The sequence below is a fragment of the Archocentrus centrarchus genome, chromosome 10 (genome assembly GCF_007364275.1).
Source record: "Archocentrus centrarchus isolate MPI-CPG fArcCen1 chromosome 10, fArcCen1, whole genome shotgun sequence".
NCBI lineage: Eukaryota > Metazoa > Chordata > Actinopteri > Cichliformes > Cichlidae > Archocentrus > Archocentrus centrarchus.
Window position 1 is genome coordinate 15,761,216 of NC_044355.1, and position 24,362 is coordinate 15,785,577.

The 24,362-nt window shown below is 38.0% G+C and overlaps 1 protein-coding gene across 2 annotated transcripts in view; it reads left to right on the top strand.

The window, feature by feature from the left end:
- Positions 1-24,362, top strand: part of trpc7b (transient receptor potential cation channel, subfamily C, member 7b) — a 72,057-nt gene that overhangs the window by 12,600 nt on the left and 35,095 nt on the right. For both annotated transcript variants that reach the window (XM_030739293.1, XM_030739295.1), the window contains exons 3-4: positions 5,184-5,366; positions 12,625-12,789. In XM_030739293.1, coding sequence (XP_030595153.1) covers positions 5,184-5,366; positions 12,625-12,789 — 348 coding nt within the window. The remainder of the gene's footprint in view (positions 1-5,183; positions 5,367-12,624; positions 12,790-24,362) is intronic.

Here is a 24,362-nt window from a genome sequence, read left to right on the forward strand (position 1 = left end):
TTCATGTATCTGTCTCTGCCCCATGCTCCTACCAATGATTTCATCTTGAATGCATTTCCCAGTGCAACATGGATTTTCATTACTCTACTGAACTACCTGTTAGTAATGCAATTTATCCTGGAGTTGTGGAGAAATAAGAGCTATAAAATGGAACATTTTACACTCTGAGAGAAAAATTCCAATCTATACTGCAGTCACTGAAACACATCTTGCTTCAATGATATAATGCAGGTGTAAAAATACTGGCATAAATACAATATAGTATTTGTATCTCTATCTTGGTGAAGACCAATTTTAATTTCTAAAGCTTAGGATTACACACTTTGCTTGTGTGTAATAGTTAATACTTAATGATGTTTCTTAAAAGTGTAAAGCTTCTATCACTAAAGCACTGCAGCCCTGAAACCTCCTGATGGAGGTGCATGTGCGAACACAAATGTTTGACGCAGTCTGACTGGACATTAAACATTCTAACGTGGCAGCTCCTTAGAGCAAAGTCCAAAGTGAGAATAGTACAGTTCATATGCCTCCTGTGTACACTACACCAGCAGTTCTCTCATCTAAATCAAAAAGAGTATTTCCAGATATAGCTGAAGCAGACTATTATCTTCTGTGTGTTAAATGTGAGGAAGGACAAGTTTGGACAATATGCTTAACTGATTTTTCGCTGACTTCTGTAACACATGTGAAATTGGTTTGATATTTCTTATTCTTTTTTTAACCAGAAATCAAACCTAAATATGTGTGCTGGCATCTCTGTTGAATCAGGCTCATTGGTTTGGACTTGCTTGCACTGACTGTCCGGGGTGAGCATGCTTTGGGTAGCAGCTTGAAGCAGAGAAGGAGCTTATTTCCCCCTACTGTGCCAGTTTTTATACCAGTCCCAAATCAGTTAGCTTTGGATGTTATGGCTACCATGCTCACTGAAAAACCAGAGAGACTCATGCATTAGGCTCAAATATTAGATACATACATTTATACTTGAGATTTATTTAAAAATTGCTGACTACTTGCTTGTTTTCCAGTCAGGTATATTAATCAAATGTTCTTAGATACTCTCATGTGCACAAACAAGAATTAGCATTACTGGCCTCTTGACATTTATAAGTGAACAATTTTTTTCAAACAAAAACTGTGAAAACTGTTTTAGGTGCAATATTGGATCAGTCTTGTCTGTAAGCTTGCTCAAACCTGTGCCAAGGAACTAGAGGGTATGTGAGTGTCAGTCGACACTGTCTTTCCCCTGAGACTGACTGCATAAGTGGGTCATGCAAGCTATTGATAATGACCTATACGTAGTTACATTTTAAAGAAATTCTAGCAGCAGTATGCATGTAAGTGCATGTAAAATGTGCACAAGTGTCATTGCCATTAGGTGGTACCGAAGTATCTGGTAAACTAGAAAAGGGCCTACCTTTGTGCACCCATGTAGTACTTGATTCTTTACCCCTAACACTCTGTTAGTATCTGTCATTATTCCTGTGGTCCTTCTGCTTTCTACCCCCATTTGTGTTTGATATTCTGTTTTCTGCTTGTCAGTCTGTTCCCTGTCTCCAGACAAGTTAATGAGAAGGGCTCACCTGAGGGACCAGAGTTATGTTGGAGCTCATCTGTCTCATTACCATCTCATTATCACCCCTCTGTCTTTTCTCTTTATTTGTTTTCTTGTCCCTCCTCACATCATCTTCTCATTAATTTAAAATATCAAATAATGGTAAGGCAGTATGCCGATAGCCCCAAGTCAGGCATGTTTTGTGGAGCATTTGGATGTGGGGGAAAAAGGTTAGGGTAAATTGTTGCTGACATAATGCTACATGTGAACAAATTAACGAATTCTTTATGCCATTAGCTGCACTTTTATGACCGCAAGACACCGAAAACAATCTGAAATATGTTATTTTCAACAACAACACCAATCTGTATGAAAAACAAGATTTTATTAATACCACATTTAAAAAAATGCAGGCAGTGGTTTAATGTCTATTTCAGCTGGATCGCTGAGTTCTTTGAGTTGAGCTGTTATCTTATATTCATACAACTCTCAGTTAAAAAGAGCAATACTCACAATCCTGAACAATTCCTTTCTCTATATTTATAAAAGATAACTTGGGCCAGTGAGTGATAATGGCATTTTTTTATATCATTTCCTTGGTGAATTATTGAAGACTTTTATGCTGCAAGTTTATATTTCTTTCATCTCTTTTTTAAAGCTGCTATCCTGAAAGAAGTTGAATCATCTAATCAGCCTGCTTGATGTACTGTACAGGTACACACAATGCGTTTTTGAGGTTTAGGCAATGACCATGTTAGCTCTTTTGTGAACCGCTATGACATACAGGCATCTGTAAACATCTTTCTTTGCATAAGTCTGTGGATTTATTCATACATATTTTAAGAGAAGCATAATTGAGAAGTACCTCTATGTCCAAGACTGAGAAGGCGGCTGCCAATCAGGAGCCTTTTCATTCAAGAAGCCTCTAAATTCACATTATTCAAATCATCAGACCCTTATTTTCCTTATTCTTTGCTTTTCTCTGTGTGTTTTCATTGTGCTTGTTTCACTTAAACATTTTAGTAGCTGAAGATTTTTCCCATCACATAAAAGAACAATAGATATTCATCCACCATCACAAACTGACTCAAAGATAAAACTGAAGCCAACTGTTTTTTTTTTTCCCTCTCTCTGCATTAGGTGTTAGCTTCAGGTATCACTTCTCTTGAAGAATAACAATTTCCTCGCTTTACAGCAGCTGTCAGTGCTACATATTGTCATGTCATTCCATTGGCCCACTACTAAGTTACAGACTGAATGTTGCATTTGCATATTGCAGTATTTATTATGTAGGGACTGCTAAGTGTACATCAGGACCTTCTTACTAACCAAACCTTTATATTCAGACACCTAAAAAAAAACCCATCAATTTGTCTTCTGAGGTTCTGTACACACATGCACAAAATCTTCAAAGACCTCTTGGAAAGACAGAGTAAGAGGATAAAATAACATAATTTGGAATATAATTTCACAACTTTTATTTATTTTAATATTGCAGTGTTGAGAGAAACTGAGACAAAAGACAACAAAAGAGAGCATGCCTCCATCTTACATTACATTACCTCCCTGCCCGCCCTCTCTCCATACACCCCTCAGTTCACTCATCTGTAACCATTCTCACTCGGTTTCACACCGCTCGGTCTCCAATTTCAATTTCACAACACTGTCCTCAATCTCAGCTGTCAAGGTAAAAACCCACACAGCTCAAACTGTGATTGGATTTTCATGCATGCGTACTATCTGCGTGTGTACATTTTTTATGTTTATTGAACAATAAAAATACAATTGATTTAAGAAAATATTTTTCTACTTCTTCAAATCTTGTTTTTGCCTGGATTTGAAGAGACTGGACATAGTAATTGATTTCTTTCTCCTAGCAGCCTGAAGGGAAAAAAGGCAGCAGACATTTCCTTCTTGTCACCACAGCGTCGGTTTCTTTTATTTATTTTTTTTAACAATAAATCCAAAGAACATGGAACAGATTTTAAAATGTATCCTTTTTTTTTTTTTTTAGCTATATGGTGTTTAAGAATGTGAACACACTGATTCTACAAAAGTTAATTCTCAGTTTTATATTCAAGACTGATACTGTCCAAGTTGCGCTAGAAAGAAACGTCCTTACTAAAAGGACCAAACTCTGAAAGAATATAAATGATGTTCTTGGGAAGTAGCTATACTAATATAAGGTACAGACTTACACTTATAAGTATGCTGCCTGCTTAAAAAGATGCTCTGAAAGAAAGTTGAGAAAGTGGAGCTGATAATTTCCAATCGCGTTAAATGCTAATTATTTTACTGAGAAGAACAATGTAAAAGCTTTTGCCTCAACACGGCGTAATGGTTTGGTTGGGCAGAGCACAAACATGGTGGTGAATGCATAATGATAATGATTCCTTAGGGACTCTAAATCTGCCAGAAGCTCGAGTCTGCTGACTGCTTCCTGCTCAACCAACTGTTGCTAAACAGTGGAAAAGTGGAGAGGGGAGGTTGATAGAATGTGGGGGCCACAGGGCAAGAGATAGAACTTGAACTATTATTGAAAGAATCAATTCAACTGATTTTATAGAAGCTGTTAATAACTGGTTTCAATTTGTAATGAACTGCGACAGAAAGATATAAAGTAGCTTCTTCAGACTATTTATTTAGTGTAATTACACGGTTATTAGGGTTTAGCAGCTCTGAGCAATTCATAAACATTTTGTGTTTTTCCTGTACTTCGACTGAGCTCATGTTGTCTGTATTTGTATTAGAACACATATCTGTCCTACTTGGTATAAATGCCACATCAGTTGAAAGTTGTTGCTAATCTGAAAAGTCTTTTTCTGTAAAGTTTTAAAGAAGATGGACGTTTAAGTAACTTTTGAAAACACTGAAAAAATACAGTATTTCCATCAGCAATCACTGTGTAACAAAGTGCACTAGTAACTTTTCTATCATTCAAGGTATATCTAGAGTTTCCTTTGCTGCTTCTCAGCTGGGGATAACATTATAGTATGTTCAATGAATGGATTTATGCTGTTCTGTTCCGTATCAGTGTTCACACTTTTTTTTTTTTTTTGTTACTTTTTAGTCTTATCTGAAACCTTGAAATATTGTGGATTTATTTATTACATTTATTTCCCTTTTTTTGGCAGAAATGTGCACAGATCAACTCAGCTGGATGGAAATGTACCGACTGAGTATTTAAAAAAAGAACACTAGAAAAGCAAAAGAGTGAAACCCTTCATTCAGTTGTTTGTGGATGTCTGTCTCTGTTAATGTATGTAATCCAATATATATATATATATATATATATATATATATATATATATATATATATATATATATATATATATATATATATATATATATTTTCATTTTTGACAAAGACAAGCTGAAGATTTGTACAAAGGCAGGAAAAACAATTTCAAGTCCACCAAAAATACACAAAAGACAGTAACAGGTTACTAACTACCTTAGAGGACACAAAAAGAAGTGGGTGATTATTATGTAGGGATGGGGATGATTCCTAGAATGGTGCATTTTCTGTATCTATCGGTGACATAAATATGTGAAAATTAAATAAAATAAAATCTTTCGTTCTTTTTCTTTTTTCTTCTGAAATATTTCCACATCCTGCTCTCGCATACAGAATGACTACCGTAAGCTGTCCATGCAGTGTAAGGATTTTGTGGTGGGTGTGTTGGACCTTTGTCGGGACACAGAGGAAGTTGAGGCGATTTTGAATGGCGATGTGGATCAGTGCCCACCGAGTCCCTACAACCGTCCCTGCCTCAGCCGTGTCAAACTGGCCATCAAGTATGAAGTCAAGAAGGTAAGACAAAAACAAGTTAGCCAATTAAAACATTTGAATTTTCTACATTCCATTAACTTGCAACATTGAAAAACTGAGCACTGTTACATCATCACTGCCTTACAAGTAGACCTTGTAGAAATAACTTTGTGATGAGTAGTTGCTCTTTTCTTTTAGAAGAGGAAAAAAGAAAGACCTCTGATTATGTTGATGAGCGGGTTTATAGAGTAAACGTTACTAAAAATCAGTTAAAGTAAATTTTAATGTCTTTTCTGTAGCATTACGATTTTTTTAAGAACTCTGAAAAAATGTTCTGTAAATAATAACTATACAAAATGTCAACATGGTACAAATGCTTGAGAGAAACACCACTGGTGGTTGTTTGTCTCAGCAGCTTTAAGCCTTGAGCATCTTTATAAGTCTCTAAGCGTGAGGTGGTTTGTCACACAGTGTGTTTTACTTTGACACCAAATATTGGGGTTCATGTACTATGTCAAATTCTGTTTCTCTTAACCTTTTCAAAAGCAAAAGGGCAATAAATCAGAGATGTCATTGGGGTTCATTTTGGAGTCTCCCCCAACCCCCAAAACACATGGAAGCAAGTATGACCACTAATCCTCTTGTTTTTTTTAGCTTTCAGTCATTTTGTTGTTTGGAAGGGGGCCATTTTGTTATATAAATAACTGACTATTTGCCCTTTTGGACTATAACAAAAATTGCCTGTTCCTTTCCACTAAGGTTAGTTTATTTTACACACACACACACACACAGCATTTCAAGCATGATCAGCACTGCCCATGTCTTTTCAGATCCACTTGGGAATTGCACATAATGTCAAAGAGGCCTGGGACCAGCAGTAATAAAATTGAACCTGACTCACCATGCTTTATTAGATACACAAATCTAGTTCCGAGTTGCACCACCTTTTGCATTCCGAACTATTTATTTGTAGTACAGATTGAACAAGGTGCTGGAGAGCACCAGAGAGTTTGATTCATATTATATGGACACAACAATACAGCTGTCTATGTTATGTTAATATGAACAGTTGCTGCAGAATTGTCAGCTAGTCATTCATGATGCAAATCTCCCATTCCACAACATCCCAGTGGGTACACTGTGATCATAAGGGGATGGACACGGTCAGCAACAATACCTAGGTAGCCTGTGGTATTTAAACAATGATCATTTACTAAGGGGAGAACATACCCCCACACTATTACACAACCATCACCAGCCTGATATTTTGATACAAGGCAGGATGGATCCATGCTTTCATGTTGTTTATGCCAACTTCAAATTTATTATTGTTGAAGCATTTATTCAAATGTTGAAGCAAAAATTCTGCATACTTCAGTTGTAACGAGTGATTATTTGAGTTTCTGTTGACTTCTTATCAGCTCAAAGCAGTCTGGTCATTCTCCCATGACCTCTGGCAAGAAGGCATTTTCAATAAAAGAACTGATACTCATTAGATAGTTTCTCTTTTTCTGACCATTTTCTGTACAACCCAGTATCATGGAAAAGCGTGTAATAGAGCAACCTGTCCACTCCAGGAAAATGGACACATACCCGAAGTTGCAGTACCTTGCACTATCACCATGGTGGGATATTTTATTTAAAGCCAACAAGCTAGATGGCTGATATGTAAGAAAAATGGCCTCCATACATCATGTTGTCTTTTGTTGTTATTAAACAATATTCACAATGTAGTATTGTTTAAATGGCTGAAAATAAACTGAAAGGTGGTAGAAAGTTGTTCACTGGAAATTAAATATTGCTGGTCAAGTGTCTTTGAATGTCACTTACTTGTTGCAGTTGTTACTGCAACTTTCAATTTCCGCATGTGTGTACATTTCACGCCCACAAGAGGCAAAGCGTGAAATGGATACAGTGGATCGCCGGCTCTATTACACACTTTGCCGTAATACCGAGTTGCTCTGTAAACCCTGGAGATGGTTGTGTGGGAAAATACCAGTAGATAAGCAGTTTCTGAAATCTTCAGACCAGCCCGTCTGGCACCAACAAGTAAGTGACATTCAAAGACACTTGAATCACCTTTCTTCCACATTTGGATGCCCAGTTTTAACAGGTAGTTGCCAGATTCACTGCCATGTGATTGGCTGATTAGATATTTGCATTAACGAGCAGTTGAACAGGTATAACTAATAAAGTCAGTGAGTGTATATAAAACACCAACTCAAACTCATACAGTTCAGGGTAGCAGTCTTGGCTCCTACAGTTTGGGTGGTTCTGTGAGGAAAAAAAAAATTCCTGTTCTCTGCCTATTTTTTTCAGTTATTATGATTCACAGATCTTAATCATGTTAAACTACAACATGAACCATTTTTCATGTAAATGATTGTTTTAATTATTTTCCCATAGAATGTAATTAAATCATATAAAATATGTGCCGATATTTGCCTTACAATATATCTTCATAGGATTACCACAGAAAACTACAATAAATGATTTTATTGCAGTTTTTAACATGTAACTTACCTCGTTTCTAACTTAGTGTCTGTGAGCCATTCATGCACATAAACAATATATTTACAATACAGTGTGCTTAAGTATTGTCATGCATGTGGACTCAGAGGACCCTTTTGTAAACAACTCACTGGCCTGTGTGTAAAAGGTAATCCCTGCTGTGAAGAGGTGCTCAGGAAAATGTCAAACCAAATCCCTTTTCCCCATTTGCCTCTGCCATTCTCTCTCATTCACACATGTTCCTGTTTGACCCTAATGTGCCTCATGTTTACTTTAATCAATTCCCAGGTGTAGGTGTGCATGCATGCAACAGCCTTTTTTTTTTTTCTCTCTTTGTGTCCTGTACAAGAGAGCATGACCAATACCAGGCAGCTAATTACACCAGGCAAGGAGAGAGGGAGGGAAAGATTACCATGGAAACCAGGTGGAGCATGATTGCGTGTAGTGCATGTAGCTGGACACAGGCATATTTCATGTCATGGATCAGTGGCTTGATGGACTTATCACTGGATACCAGTTGGTGGCTATATTAACTAAGAGTGTGGGTGAGGGGGCGAGGTGTATGTGTGATTGTGTGTGGCTTTGCACTCATATACAAATTGTATGTGTGTTTCGATCGGTGGAGGGAAGCAGAGAATGCCAATTGTCAGCTTAGATAAATGGTCCCCGAATGCAACGATCAAGGGTCACCGGTGATGTGATGGATAGGCATCGATTGACTGGGTAAACCCAATAAAGTGAACAGAAATCGAGGGAGAGTGCGTTTGACCAAAGGTGACATGTTGCTGAGATCTAAGACGTGAATAAAAAAACAATACACAAACAGCGAGTTTGATTGTTCTACTAGTTGACCACCGACTGAACATTGATTGCTTTGTTGTCCACATCCTTCCTCCAGCTGGAAGAAAAACATCCATCCTGTCCCTCCTCGTCAGACTTTTTTTTAATCACTTCTTTCTTTGGAATAAACTTCTTATTGCCTGCTTTCTTTTGCACTTTGTATATTAAATTGATTTTCCAATCTGCTTGTTGGCATTTTTCTTTTTTTATGAATCCAAGTGGCAACCACAAATATTTATGGTTGCCACTTGAATTCATTTAGATAATAATAGATTTAGATTTGAATTAAAACACAATACAAGTGCTCTAAATAGAGAATTGACAATAAGCTACTGGAGATACTTGGAAAACTAACAGTGAACCTTATCAATTTTACACTCGTGGCATTTATTAATTCAGTCGCACTGAACTACAGTGTGTAGCATGCATACTTTTCAAAATAAAAATCAGTAACTACCCATAAAGGAAGCGCAGACCGCGCAGACCACTGCACCTGATGAGAGTTTCCTGTTTGCTTCTGCTGTTGTTTATGTTTCTCCGTAGGTTGTAATCCACAAGTTTTCTTCTAACATAATGGGAGACCAGCAAGTAACCTTCCCTAAGAACGGACTGTGGTTTTGATACATTTGCTTTGTGTATATATAGTCCTGTCTTAACCTCTGTCTTTGTTAATTCAGTGTGCTATCGAACACCTGTTCCTCTTTCCTTTTCTTCTTTTCCATTTTTGTTATTTACCTGTCAGTTCATGTTATTTCCTGTGAGATACCTTCCTGTTATTCTCCATATTTGTTAAAATGTAATGTAATTATACTCTCTGTGTGCATCCATTTGGATCAGGAACTTTAATAACACTTAAAGGCTTAAAAATCATGAAAGCACCACTAAGAGCAGCATGCTTCAGTAACTCAAACCACTCATCCTACAGACAAAGCTGAAACACTGGGATTGGGAGAAGGAATTGTGTACAGCAGGACCAGATCATAGGACTGTATGGATACAAATCTTTCATCGCTTTTCAAATTATCATCTGCAGATCTGGACAAGTTTGTTGACACAGTTCCATTAAATTCTGTGTGGACATAAAAATAAAAATCACTGAATTATTTGAAAGCGCATGAACTTGAATCTGTACTGTATAACATTTATTCAGCACCCGGGCCAGAGTTGAAAGAGTTGTGAAAAGGTCAAAAACATGGCTCTGCTGGTTACAGCTGTCCACAGCAGTATCCACAGAGAGATACTGTCCACAAAGATGATGAGACTTTTAGATGACGCTTGAGAAGAATAAATTCTGTCATTCACTGTAGTTGTGCCTATTTGCTATATTATGTATGTGAGATGGAAAGTGACCACCCTGCACACTGAAATCTGGTGGCTTTCATGTTGTAAGGCTTGTAACATTGTAACACTGATGTTTTAAACTGGGTGAGGAAGTCAGGACATTTGTTGTGGACTGTTAGATGAATACTGTAGCTTTTAAGTTGCCATATTTGGTGACATTTTCAGCTACATAAGGAACTCAATCTGTCCTTCCAAGGAAAAGCAGTGACTATATTTCATGTCCACAGTAAGATGGAAGCCACACTATGGGAGAGACAGGGGGACGCTTCAGAGCAGTCCTTTGAAAATAGGTGCGAATTTCTCAGCAAAGAGGAGAGGTAGATCCTGAAGTCCCTGACAGATGTCATCGGAGAGAACCTGCAAACCCTAAGGGGCCACCTCAAGGAAGACTTCTCTATGCTCAGTGAGCAATTCAGCTTTATACAGAATCTATTTGGCCACCGTAATGGGTAGACTTCAGTTGTATGCAGCAGGACAGCCTTGTGGAATTATCTTGTGGTTCTATTTTGAAACTGATCTTTGTAATTTAGAACACACTGATCTGTCAAAAAGTCATTTATGTCTCTGTTGCCTTTTGCCATCACTGGATTTTCAGCATTTGAGGCTTTAAAGACAAAGTATAGGTATAAACCTGAACTCTGCATAAAGCTGATGTCCATTCTGTTAGGCATCAAGACACTGACAGCTGCTTTTCAGAAACATCACCCTCATTAGGTAAGTTGCAGGTGGCAGTGTCAGTGTTACCCAGATATGTGCTCTGTGTCCAGTGTAACGAGATAGACTTTCTACAGGTGCTCTCAAAGAGACTGAGTAAATCATGTCAATGTTAATTTGTGAACTTATGAAAGTAAGTGCTTTGTTTTATGATCTTAATCCTTAGATCTATGTGTTACATGGCAATTATCCCAGCTGTGATTGATTCTACTTAGTGCAAATGAATGCATGTGTCAAAAGTGGGAATTCTAATGAAGTTTTCTGGGGGGGGTTGTTTTTGTTTTTTCTGGTTGATATTAGATTACATATTGTGAAATTTTATATACAAGATTTTTTTTTTTATTGAGTATCACATAGCCCAGCCAGGCCACAGGCTTAACAATTCACTATTTCAGCTTTAGTTATTATTTATTTTTATTTATTTATTTATTACATAAAAAAAACTAAATTGCTTAACTGGTCACAAACCCCAGGGTCCATGACACAACGTACACCATGAGTGACATGGTGGTAAAATAGTAAGGCCACAGACCACATGGGCTACAGTGCCCTTAATAGCAGTCTTTCATTCTATATTTCATTAAATGCTTTCTTTCACTGTTTCTCTCTATGATGGAAATAATAAATACAGGCAAAAAAAAAAAAAAAAAAGAAGCAGCCTTTGAAAGACAGATAATTGCCATCAGTTCATGATATTGAGGTAAAAAATGTTTATCTCTCAGTGTTCCAACCACAGAATAGAAATCAGTTTCTATTCTGTGGTTCCAACCTTCCCGTCCTTCAAAACTCATCACTTGAAGCTATCTTTTTATTCCATCCATGCACGATGTGTCATACCAGGATTGGCACAGAAAATATATTAAGATCTTAAAAGACTTGTTCACAGCGGAGTGCTTTGCTGCTTTTCATGAGCTATCTTGGGACTGTAACCTGGTGCTTTACAGTCACTTTGTTAACTCTTGGATGTCCTTTTTCTCAGTGCATCTGACATTAATTTTATTGAAATTGGCTTTTGCATTTTCCCCTTTAACCAAGGGATCAGTCTTAGCCCTCTAACACTTGTGTGCACACATTTAAGCTGCTTTGGAAGAACACTTAAGGCCCTCACTTTTTGATATTTGAGATAGCATTTTTAGTATTACTCATCGTCTATGTGTGCTGATTTCTCATTCATTTAAAAAATTGTCTACAAAACCCACATTTCTATTTTTTAAAGTAAAGTTTTAGATGCGTCTGCACACATCAGTGATGTATCCTGTTTCACATCTTTCAGCATGAGACAGTCTGTCCCAGGCATAGTTTACTAGGCCATGACTGAAACTATGTAGCTATGTTTGTTTGCTAATGTAGATGCACATATTTGTGTAAATTAATCCGAGCAGGGCTTTTTAGATGACTAGTGCTACTGAGATTAAAGGAAACTACCCCTTCCACATGGGGTCTGTCTGAGGAATGTCATGTCTGAAGTTTGAGAAAAGTATCCAAGGTTTGTTTCTGGCTTAAATCAAAGAGGACCTGCCCTAATGTAACACTGCTGTGCCACTCTATACAACTTCTTGGGTGTAATATCAGTAGGAAAAATAAAAGCAGTGTTTAGTCATATTTTCTAATTAATAGTGAAGTATAAATATGTAAGTAGCTTTTTAATGTGTGTGTTTATGGTAACAATTTAAAAAATATTTATATAACACGAAGATAGGGTGAGAAAAGCAAAGTCGCATTAGTTGCTTAGTTCCTTGAAAATGCTGACATTAGCTGTTTGCTTTTAGCACCTCTCTCCTTTTCCTGTTTCAGTCTTTCTCCTCGCTCAGCCGTTCTTGCCCTGGACCCAAACTGTCTCATCTTCCTTCGGTCTCCAATGATTTAAGTTTCTTGTCTCTGTGTTACTTTTCAGTTTGTTGCTCATCCCAACTGCCAGCAGCAGCTGCTGACTATCTGGTATGAGAACCTGCCTGGCCTGAGACAGCAGTCCATTGGTGTGAAGTGCTGGACAGTGCTAGGAGTAACTGTAGGCCTCCCATTCCTGGCTATTGCCTACTGGATAATGCCATGTAGCAAGGTATGAACAGAAAACCAAATGTGCAAGCACAATTGTAAACCACAGGTAAAACACACACACACAATTTAGGGAACTTACTGTTGTTTCTATTTGCTATTCCTTCTAAGAAAAAAAGATTTTCATTTTTTATTCATGTTGTTCCACCTACTGTTTGCAGCCAGCTATAGTATTTCAGACCATACTGGAAGTCTCATCATGCAGCTTATAGGCTCATTACCCACCAGGAAACACATTTCCTGCTGCTTTTTTATATTGCTCATATGTCTTTACCACAAGTTGGGAAGAATATAAAGTTTGCCCTGAGGCTGGAACAAAAGCAAAGGCCCTGTTATTAACATAGTATGAGGTTCATTTCTCTGCTCTACATTTAGGCTCAGTTTTCATTATTCTAATCTGAGCTTCATCATCATCTGCTCAGACTGAACTGAATCTTTGAAGTCAGTCCATATGGAAAAGGAGAAGTAAAGCAGATATAGTCACGTAAAAAATTTTTTTCACATGAATAATCTGGTCCTCAGCAAGTCTTAAAATTAGGTAAATGCAACCACAGATGAACAACAACATATGAGATATTACATGGTGTCATTACTTATTTAAGAAAACCTGAGCCAAAGTGCAGAAACAGTGTGTGAAAAACTAAGTGTAGGCTTACTGTTTCCATTGGAAATAGCAGTAGCAGCCAGGTGGTGATAATCAAATGTACTTGATTAATTGATCATCAGGAAGTGTGACCACCTCTGTAAAAGCGGACGTTTTGGCAGTTTGCTGGTCTGGAGCATTATTGTGTTACACAATACCAAGGAGGAAAAACATCAGCAATCATCTTTGAGAAGCAACTACTGCTGCCCATCAATCAGAAAAGGGTCATAAGGCCATTTCTAAACAGTGAGAAAGGTTATTCACAAGTGGAAAACATAAAAGAAAGCTGCCAATCTTCCCAGGAATGGATGTCCTCGCAAATTCACCCCAAGGTCAGGCTGTGTAATCCACAGAGAAACTGAAAAAAACCCAAGAGCTACATCTCAGGGTTTAGTTAGCATGTTCAAGTTCATGACAGTATAATTAGAAAAAGACTGAACAAATACAGAATGTCATGCTTGGAAGGGTTTCTGGGAAAAATCCTCTAATCTATATAATGAATATGCTAGAACATATTCATCTGAACAAGACTTCTATAACACTCTCCTTTGGACAGATGAGACCAAAGTGAAGTTGTTTGGCCATAATTCACAGCACCGTGTTAGGTGAAAACCAAATGCAGCAAATCGGCACAGACACTTCATACCAACTGTCTAACACAGTGATGGAAGAGTGATGATTTGAGTTCGTTTTGCAGCCACAGGATCCAGGCACCTTGCAGTTGACCTTGAACTCTGTATACTAAAGCATTCTAGAATCAGATATGTTGCCATCTTTACAACAGCTAAAACTCGTGCAAATGATCCCAAACACAACAGCAAATCAACAACAGATTCACTGGGGAAAAAAAAACAAAAAAAACAGTGTTGCAATGACCCAGTCAAAGTCCAGGCATCAATCAGATTGAAATTCTGCAGCGGGGCCTTAAGAGAGCTGTGCATAAACGAATGTCTACAAACATCAATGATCTGAGGCAACGCTGTAAAGAAGAGTGGGCCATGATTCCTCCATGACAATATGAGACACTGATAAAGTCATACAGAAAACTTAGTGTTATTGCTGCTGAAAGTCATTTTACATGCACTGATTTTGCATTTTGGTTTAGCTTTTGTTTAATAAACAATGTCACGGCGTAATACGCCATGTGTTGCTGGTCATCTGAGGTTGCATTTGAATAATTTTAGAACCTGGTATGGACAGATTATTTTTATTATGTCCTGATATGTAAAACCTTAGAATTGAAAGAGGGTGTACTTTCTTTTTACCATGAGGGTAAGAATGTTTCATTCCTTTCAAAAGAAAGGGGTTATGTTTCATGTATACAGTAAGTCATAAAATATATGCCTCATAATATGATTACTCATGAGTGACCCCTTTCACATTTTCACTTATTGCTTGACTCATACTCCCTAATGCTTTATAATAAAGCACTGGTAATAAACCTTAGTAAATAGGTAATCAGGCCCTTAGCATCTTAAGCACAGTATAAGATTTTTATTAGCATATAATAAGACTACATATTTTGTAGTCTTATTATATTTGTAGTCATATGTTAAAAATAGCAATGTTATAGGTTATAGGTAGATTATCAGACATTTCTCATACTGTATATAAAAAACTTTGTTCAGATTGTCTAAGTTATAAAGTCACATGCAGATTTTTTTAGAGCCCCCATTTATAAACACCCTTCAGTCTTATAATTATTTTGAATATAAAAATAGCAAAAGTCCAGAGTTACACAGATGCATCACATACTGTATACAGATGCATATATAACATACACATTTAGCATAGTTTTAATTTTCTATTTCTTAATCAGTAGTCATCCTGATTCCATCTGACATCTGCAGTTGTAACATCTTTTCAACCATTGTTGCTACATACTATAATCCATTTCTTCTCTATTTTCATATTTTATGTGCCTAAATAATAAATATATTGGTTCTGTAAATCACACAAACCTTACAAGCTTGTTACAGTTATTACACAATTATATCTACACTAGAGGCTCTACAGAGATGGCCAAATTAATTGGCAAATTTTACATTAGTTGTCAGTATATGTAACTCTAGACCAAAGTGTAGAACAGCAGGGAAACAAATATCATATTATACAGTACCAAAAAAAATTACAGAGTTACCATTTCAAAACACAATATAATAACTCTTTGATTATAGGGCCTGGACACTTTATTGCATTTTCTTATTCTCCATCAAGCAAATGATAATTTCTAAAGTGACACAATATGACATAGGCCACACTCACACACAGGAGCTGAGCAAGCGGTTATGCAAATCTACTCATCAACCTGAATAATCCTCAACCTCATCAGCAAGTGCTGCGTGTGTGTGTGTGTGTGTGTGTGTGTGTGTGTGTGTGTGTGTGTGTGTGTGTGTGTGTGTGTGTGTGTGTGTGTGCGCGCGCGCACATGTACACTCAGGTTTGAGGACCTTTGAGCGATTCATGGTAGGTGTGACTGATGAATTAGTTATTTTGTAGACTGAGAGAGAGCGAGAGGGGGGAGAGACAGAGAGAGAGAGAGAGAGAGAGAGAGAGAGAGAGAGAGACAGAGAGAGAGAGAAAGACAGAGAGAGAGAGAGGGAGAGAGAGAGAGAGAGAGAGAGAGACGAGGAGAGAGGAGAGAGAGAGAGACAGAGAGAGAGAGAGAGAGAGACAGAGAGAGAGAGAGAGACAGAGAGAGAGAGAGAGAGAGAGAGAGAGAGAGAGAGTGCACCGGATGTCAACCATGCATGAGAAGATGGAGAGCAGTAACACTTAAAGGTTCTCCACCAATCATGAGGCACTAGTCACAAAAACACTTGTGCTATGTTAATATGTGTGCTTCTGTGTGCATGCACATGTATGTATATGTGTGCAATGTATGATTACATCTAATTATGAATCAGTCAAATCATGACACTGCACGTGACATTCTGACGTTTTCTGTCACATCTGAGAGAGCAGGGAAAAGGAAGCAGTTCGGAGAAGCAAATATGGGATGCAAAGCTTGTAGTTGGGAATTATTATTGCTGCTTTTGTTGCTGTGTCAGTTCTTGTGTTTTGATGTGTACATTGCTTTAACAGACAAGTGACATTTGAGATGCTGAAGAAGTAGAAATACAGAGGATGACATTAAAGCAGCCTAATCAAACAAATAAGCAACAGACAAAACAGATATTTATGTTTATGCTTTCTGACAATGTGACCACAGCTCATCAGAGACAAAAAGCATAATGGATTTGATAATGAAATAGATAAAGACAGAGTAAATCAGAAAAAAAAATACATTGAGACAGATGCGAAGGATCCAGAGAGAAAGCTTTGATGTGTTCTGGTTGATTATGTTTAGTGTAGCATCCTGCACCTGCAGCTAATCATGCAATTTTTCTCTTCTCATCTCATCAATTGCTTGTCTCTTACAGCCCATAATATCCCCCATTTTACAGCACCACAACACACAATTATTAAAATCCCACACCATATTACATTTCATATCAGCCTGGAGTGATAAAGTGAGGATTTTTTTTTCCTCGAACAGAAGTTGTAAGTCATTGAGGGCAGACAGAGAAAACATGGATATACTGTAATTGCTTTGAAAATCCTCTTTGGGAGAAAAATAGCAGAGATATGCTTTAAAAGTGATGAAAAACAGATGTGCGATCAGAGATAGAATGTTTCTTATTGATTGAAGAGGTTAAAATATGAAGAGTGTCATTCTTCAGCCTTCCGTGAGTAACAGAAAATAGATGAAATGTCAAAAAGAGAGAAATAACAAGTGATAGGGAGGAAAATTGCCTTGAAAACTTGATGAAACAAGTTTCAGACATTTGTATCACTAACTTTGCAGATTCATAATGAAACTGTAAAAGTATGCATAAGGAAAGTTGAAAAAATCAAAATAATTCTGAAACTGTCTAGTCCTTATTTTCACACTGCAGGCATGACGAGGCTCTTCATTGATGTAATTATATTGACTATCACAATCAATTTGGCAATGATATGCTGACATTTGCAAATGCTACATGTTGCTCCGATATTAGGTAATTATTTTTTTATTAATTACTTTTCTACAGTCCATCATCTGTTTAATTGGCTGAAATATCTTTTTCCACACTGTGTCTGGCATGGCTGCTTGAGGTTTTAAAAATTTTGAGTTTTCTTGTGATTCTTCTATAACATCAGGATCTTTTTCTCAGCCTCCTTTTGTCTACTGGGAGATTCAAGCAGAGTCAGTACAAGAAAAAAACCCTAATCAGTACACACAGTACATTTATGGAATGGCCGAATATCAGTAAACAGTGCTGCTGTGAGTCACTGTCGCCTGCGTAATGTTAGATGTGATAAAGCGAAACCCTTGTGCTTCATAACAACATTTTTTTTTTTTTACAGCTAATGTGGGTCAGGGTAAAGCAAGCAACATAGCAGACCTCATTTATTTTACCTGCAAGCATTGAGCATATTCTTTCAAATATTTACTTCAGTCCAATAAAATAACACGAGCAAGTTATTAATATTGTATGATAGAGCCATGTAGGGTTCACCAGCTGGAGGGGAATGTAGCCTGTGTTGTTGGAAATAACCCTTTAGTGTGGATTGCAGAGAGAGATGTGAAGAGAAGCAGAATCGAGACTTGAAAATGTACAGATGAGTAAAGGTCCTTTATAGTAATATAGTAAACTCAAAGCATACAGTTTATATATCTTCAGTAGGCATTAAGATCTTTGCTTATACCATAAATTGCCCCCTTGTTTAATAATGAATTAACTGTGATTAACCACATTTTTTGGAAAGTTTAATTTTACTGGCCACACTCAGGCTTGATTACAGCCAGACCTGTTGAATCAAGAAATCACTTAAATAGAGCCTGTCTGACAAAGTGAGGTTGGCCAGAAGATCTCAAAAAGCAACACCTCATACCACATAATCTAAAGAAATTCAATTACAGGCAAGAAACAAATTCATTGACATCTATCAGTCTAGAAAGAGTTGCAAAGCCATTTCTGAGGCTTTGTGACTCCTGTGCACCACGGTGAGAGCAATTATCCACAAATGGAGAAAACTTGGAGCAGTGGCAAACCCTCCTAAGAGTGGCCAGCCAATCAAAATTACTCCAAGAGTGCATCAATGACTTATCCATTAGGTCACAAAAGAACCCAGAACAACACCTAAAGAACTGCAGGCCCCACTTGCCTCAGTCAAGGTCAGTATTGATGACTCAACAATAAGAAATAAAATAAAACTGAATTGAACTGAACTGAATAAAATTACATCATCCCAACATTCAAACATGGTGGTGGTAGTGTGATGGTCTGGGGATGCTTTGCTGCTTCAGGACCTGGACAACCTGCTGTAATTGATGGAACCATGAATTCTGCTTTCTACCAAGAAATCCTGAAGAAGAATGTCCAGACATCAGTTTATCCCCTGAAGCTCAAGCTCACTTGGGTTATGCAGCATGACAATAATCCAAAACACACCAGCAAGTCCACCTCTGAATGTATCAAAGAAACAAAATGAAGGTTTTGAAGTGGCCTAGTCAAATCCAAACTTAGATTGAGATGCTTTGGCATCTTAAACAGGCCATTCATGCTCAAAAACCCTCTTATGTAGTTGAATTAAAACAATTCTGCAAAGAAGGGTGCTTTTTCACAGCACTGTATTTTTAGATCACTCAAACAAATGCAAATGCACCTCTAGTGTGTCAAAACAGTCATCTTTTGACTTAATTTTCTGTTTTTGGGAGGTGGAAAAAGTCACAGGGAGGCAAATCTAGTGAATAGGGCAGGTGGTGGGCAAAGGTTGTGTTGGTGTGGCCAAAAGGTAGATGTTAGAGTAGAGCTCTACACTGACAATATCTCCCTGGTTGGATCAATTCACGGTCCAGAACCCCAAGCATTGTGTTCAGCAGGGTTATAATAGTTTTGGATTTTACATTATAGTTTAGTTTTAGTTAGTTTTTACTTTTTTTTCTCTAATTCAGTTAGTTTTAATTAGTTTTCAGAGTGGTTTTGCTCGTTTTTATTAGTTTTTATTTTCGGTTTCATGCTTAGTTTTAGTTAGTTTCAGTTAGTTTCAGTATTAGTTTTAGTATTTTCATACCTAATCAGGTGCAAGATTCAAGGCGCAAAAGTGACTATTGTGTAATGAAAAGTTGACAAAAGATACAGTTTAAAGAAATATATTCAACAACCAGCTGTTCACAAGACATGCTAAATGTGTGTAATATTAAGGACACACATGAACATCAGCAGGGAGAAACAAAGAAAAACATGAACTCCCAAACTCAATAAATTCTACAATAAACTCCACAATAAACTTCAGCATCAGTGCAGCAGATTAATAACGCCTACATGTGGTGTTAAACAAAAACAAACTCTTTGAAGGAGTCAAAGCTCAAATCCATCTGCATCCTGATGTTCTCTCCACCTGAAGCTGCTTCTGTTTAGGAGCTAGCTTGTTTAGATGCTGCTAATTAAACCTGCAGGGTCTTTGCGGCCTCTGTACACAACCTACAGAAGTTGCCGACCTCATGTCCGCATTTATGCTTGTGTAGCTGGATTGTGTGTGTTATTACCTTGTGGTCGTGTGCAGGTGTTTGTACTCAAAGAACCTCCATACGGGACTCTGCCGCTTTCTCGGCAGACCGCAGCAATTACTTTGCGGACCAGCGCGGTGAGCGCACGCACATGTGCACTCACACAGTTGTCCTGTGGCGCTCCCAGCTTAAACTCCGAGAGCGGAAACAATGATTTCATATCAATCCACAAGGCTTAAAATGAAAGTCAGTTTATCGATAATTTCAGTTAGTTTTAGTTAGTTTTGTAAACTCACAATTCAGTTTTAATTAGTTATCGTTTTTTCCTTTTAATTATAGTTTTTATTTATTTCAGTTAACGACAGTGTTTTTTCAATTTCAGTTTTCGTTATTTCGTTCGTTTTCGTTAACTATAATAACCCTGGTGTTCAGGCATAGAACCTGTGGACTCTTTAGCTAAAACTGTTATAAATTGTTTGGTCATAGCAGGAGGTGTGTCTCTCATCACCAGCAGTGGACCATCACAGGAAATACGAAGTTAATATTTGAGCTCTATGGTGAAATCATGTGATCTAGAGAGCTTCTGCTGCACTGGAAGCTGTCTGGGTATAACCAAGATAATCTTGAATAGGATATCAGCCAAACTTAAATTAGGTAAGGTTTTGGGCTGAATTCTTTAACTTTGTGATCACACTTCCTGTTTCGGAGCACAGTGTTTTGCTGTCTGTTAGCTGTTATATCTGTATAACTCGATTTATCTGGATAATAACATATTTTAGTGTAATCTTCACCAACTTTAAATAGCATACTCTTTGCTGAATCACCTGTATTCACATTACTCACTTTATTTGTTTTTAGAAATTCGCTAGCTTAGCTCAGCTAGTAGCTTAGCCCTTAGCCGACTCACTACCAGCATGGCTTCTTCTCCTGTCTCTCCTGCACTTTCCTGCTCTGGGTGTCACATGTTTAGTTACTCCTCGGCCTCCTTTAGCAGTAACGGTACTTGTAATAAATGTAGTCTGTTTGTAGCTCTGGAGGCCAGGCTTTCTGAACTGGAGACTCGGCTCCGCACCCTGGAAAATCCTACATCTAGCCAGGCCCCTGTAGCGGGTGCGGACCATGGTAGCTTAGCCGCCGTTAGCTCCCCCCCAGCAGATCCCGAGCAGCAGGGAAAACAGGCCGGCTGGGTGACGGTGAGGAGGAAGCGTAGTCCTAAGCAGAAGCCCCGGGTACACCACCAACCTGTTCACGTCTCTAACCGTTTTTCTCCACTCGGCGACACACCCGCCGAGGAACAAACTCTGGTTATTGGCGACTCTGTTTTGAGAAACGTGAAGCTAGAGACACCGGCGACCATAGTCAAATGTCTTCCAGGGGCCAGAGCAGGCGACATTCATGGAAATTTGAAACTGCTGGCTAAGGCTAATCGTACATTTGGTAAGATCGTTATTCACGTCGGCAGTAATGACACCCGGTTACGCCAATCGGAGGTCACTAAAATTAATATTGACTCGGTGTGTAACATTGCAAAAACGATGTCGGACTCTGTAGTTTTCTCTGGGCCCCTCCCCAATCAGACCAGGAGCGACATGTTTAGCCGCATGTTCTCCTTGAATCGCTGGCTGTCTGAGTGGTGTCCAAAAAATGACTTGGGCTTCATAGATAATTGGCAAAGTTTCTGGGGAAAACCTGGTCTTGTTAGGAGAGACGGCATCCATCCCACTTTGGATGGAGCAGCTCTCATTTCTAGAAATATGGCCAAATTTATTAACCCTCCTAAAACCTGACTACCCAGGGTTGAGACCAGGAAGCAGAGTTGCAGTCTTACACGCCTCTCTGCAGCTTCTCTCCTCCTGCCATCCCCCCAAAACCCCATCCCCATAGAGTCGGTGCCTGCTCCCAGACCACCAAAAACCAAAGCTAAAATCAGCAAAAAGCTATTTAAGCATAAAAATTCAAAAACAATAAATAATACAGCTTCATCAACTGCACCAAAAAATAAAACAATTAAATGTGGATTGTTAAACATTAGGTCTCTCTCTTCCAAGTCCCTATTAGTAAATGATTTAATAATTGATCAACGTATTGATTTATTCTGCCTTACAGAAACCTGGTTACAGCAGGATGAATATGTTAGTTTAAATGAATCAACACCCCCGAGTCACAGTAACTGTCAGAATGCTCGAAGCACAGGTCGAGGAGGAGGATTAGCTGCAATCTTCAATTCCAGCTTATTAATTAATCAAAGACACAGACAAAGTTTTCATTCTTTTGAAAGCCTGACTCTTAGTCTTGTCCATCCTAATTGGGAAAATCAAAAACCTGTTTTATTTGTTATTATCTATCGTCCACCTGGTCCTTACTCAGAGTTTCTGTCTGATTTCTCAGACTTTTTATCTGATTTAGTGCTCAGTTCAGATAAAATAATTATAGTGGGTGATTTTAACATCCATGTAGATGCTGAGAATGACAGCCTCAACACTGCATTTAATCTATTGTTAGATTCAATTGGCTTCTCTCAAAATGTAAAGGAGCCCACCCACCACTTTAATCATACTCTGGATCTTGTCCTAACATATGGCATAGAAACTGAAGACTTAACAGTATTCCCTGAAAGCCCCCTCCTGTCTGATCATTTCTTAGTAACATTTACATTTACTTTAATGGATTACACAGCAGTGGGGAATAAGTTTTATTACAGTAGAAGTCTTTCTGAAAGTGCTGTAACTAAGTTTAAGGATCTAATTCCTTCATTGTTATGCTCTTCAGTGCCATGTGCCAACACAGTGCAGAGCACCTACCTAAACTCTGCTCCCAGTGAGGTCGATTATCTCGACAATAGTTTTACATCCTCACTGCGTATAACTTTGGATACTGTGGCTCCTCTGAAAAGGAAAGCTTCAAATCAGAAGTGCCTGACTCCGTGGTATAATTCACAAATGCACAGCTTAAAGCAGATAACCCGAAAGCTGGAGAGGGAATGGCGTCTCACTAAATTAGAAGATGCTCATTTAGCCTGGAAAAAGAGTTTGTTGCTCTATAAAAAAGCCCTCCGTAAAGCTAGGACATCTTACTATTCATCATTAATTGAAGAAAATAAGAACAACCCCAGGTTTCTTTTCAGCACTGTAGCCAGGCTGACAAAGAGTCAGAGCTCTGTAGAGCCGAGTATTCCTTTCACGTTAACTAGTAGTGACTTCATGGATTTCTTTACAAATAAAATTTTAGACATTAGAGAAAAAATTATTCATAACCATCTCAAAGATTATTCTTCATGTTCGGCTGCTTTCAGCACTGCTGGTATTTGTTTAGACTCTTTTGCTCCAGTTGATCTTTCTGAGTTAACTTCAATAGTTACTTCCTCCAAACCAGCAACATGTTTGTTAGATCCCATTCCTACTAGACTGTTCAAAGAAGTCTTTCCAATTATTGATGCTTCAATCTTAAAAATGATCAGTCAGTCTTTATTAGTTGGCTATGTACCACAGACCTTCAAGGTGGCTGTAATTAAACCTCTACTTAAAAAGCCATCACTTGACCCAGCTGTCTTAGCTAATTATAGGCCAATCTCCAACCTTCCTTTTCTCTCAAAGATTCTTGAAAGAGTAGTTGTAAAACAGCTAACTGATCATCTGCAGAGGAACGGTTTATTTGAAGAGTTTCAGTCAGGTTTCAGAATTCATCACAGTACAGAAACAGCATTAGTGAAGGTTACAAATGATCTTCTTAGAGCCTCTGACAGTGGACTCATCTCTGTTCTTGTCCTGTTGGACCTCAGTGCAGCTTTTGATACTGTTGACCATAACATTTTATTACAGAGATTAGAGCTTGCTATAGGTATTAAAGGTACTGCACTGCAGTGGTTTGAATCATATTTATCTCATAGACTCCAATTTGTTCATGTAAATGGGGAGTCTTCTTCACACACTAAGGTTAATTATGGAGTTCCACAGGGTTCTGTGCTAGGACCAATTTTATTTACATTATACATGCTTCCCTTAGGCAGTATTATTAGAAAGCACTGCATCAATTTTCATTGTTATGCAGATGATACTCAGCTTTACCTATCACTGAAGCCAGATGACACACATCAATTAGTTAAACTGCAGGAATGTCTTAAAGATATTAAGGCCTGGATGACCTCTAATTTCCTGCTTCTAAATTCAGATAAAACTGAAATTCTTGTTCTCGGCCCCACAAATCTTAGAAACATGGTGTCTAACCAGATACTTACTCTGGATGGCATTACTTTGGCCTCCAGTAACACTGTGAGAAATCTTGGAGTCATTTTTGACCAGGACATGTCCTTCAATGCACATATTAAACAAATATGTAGGATCGCTTTTTTGCATTTGCGCAATATTTCTAAAATTAGAAACATCCTTTCTCAGACTGGTGC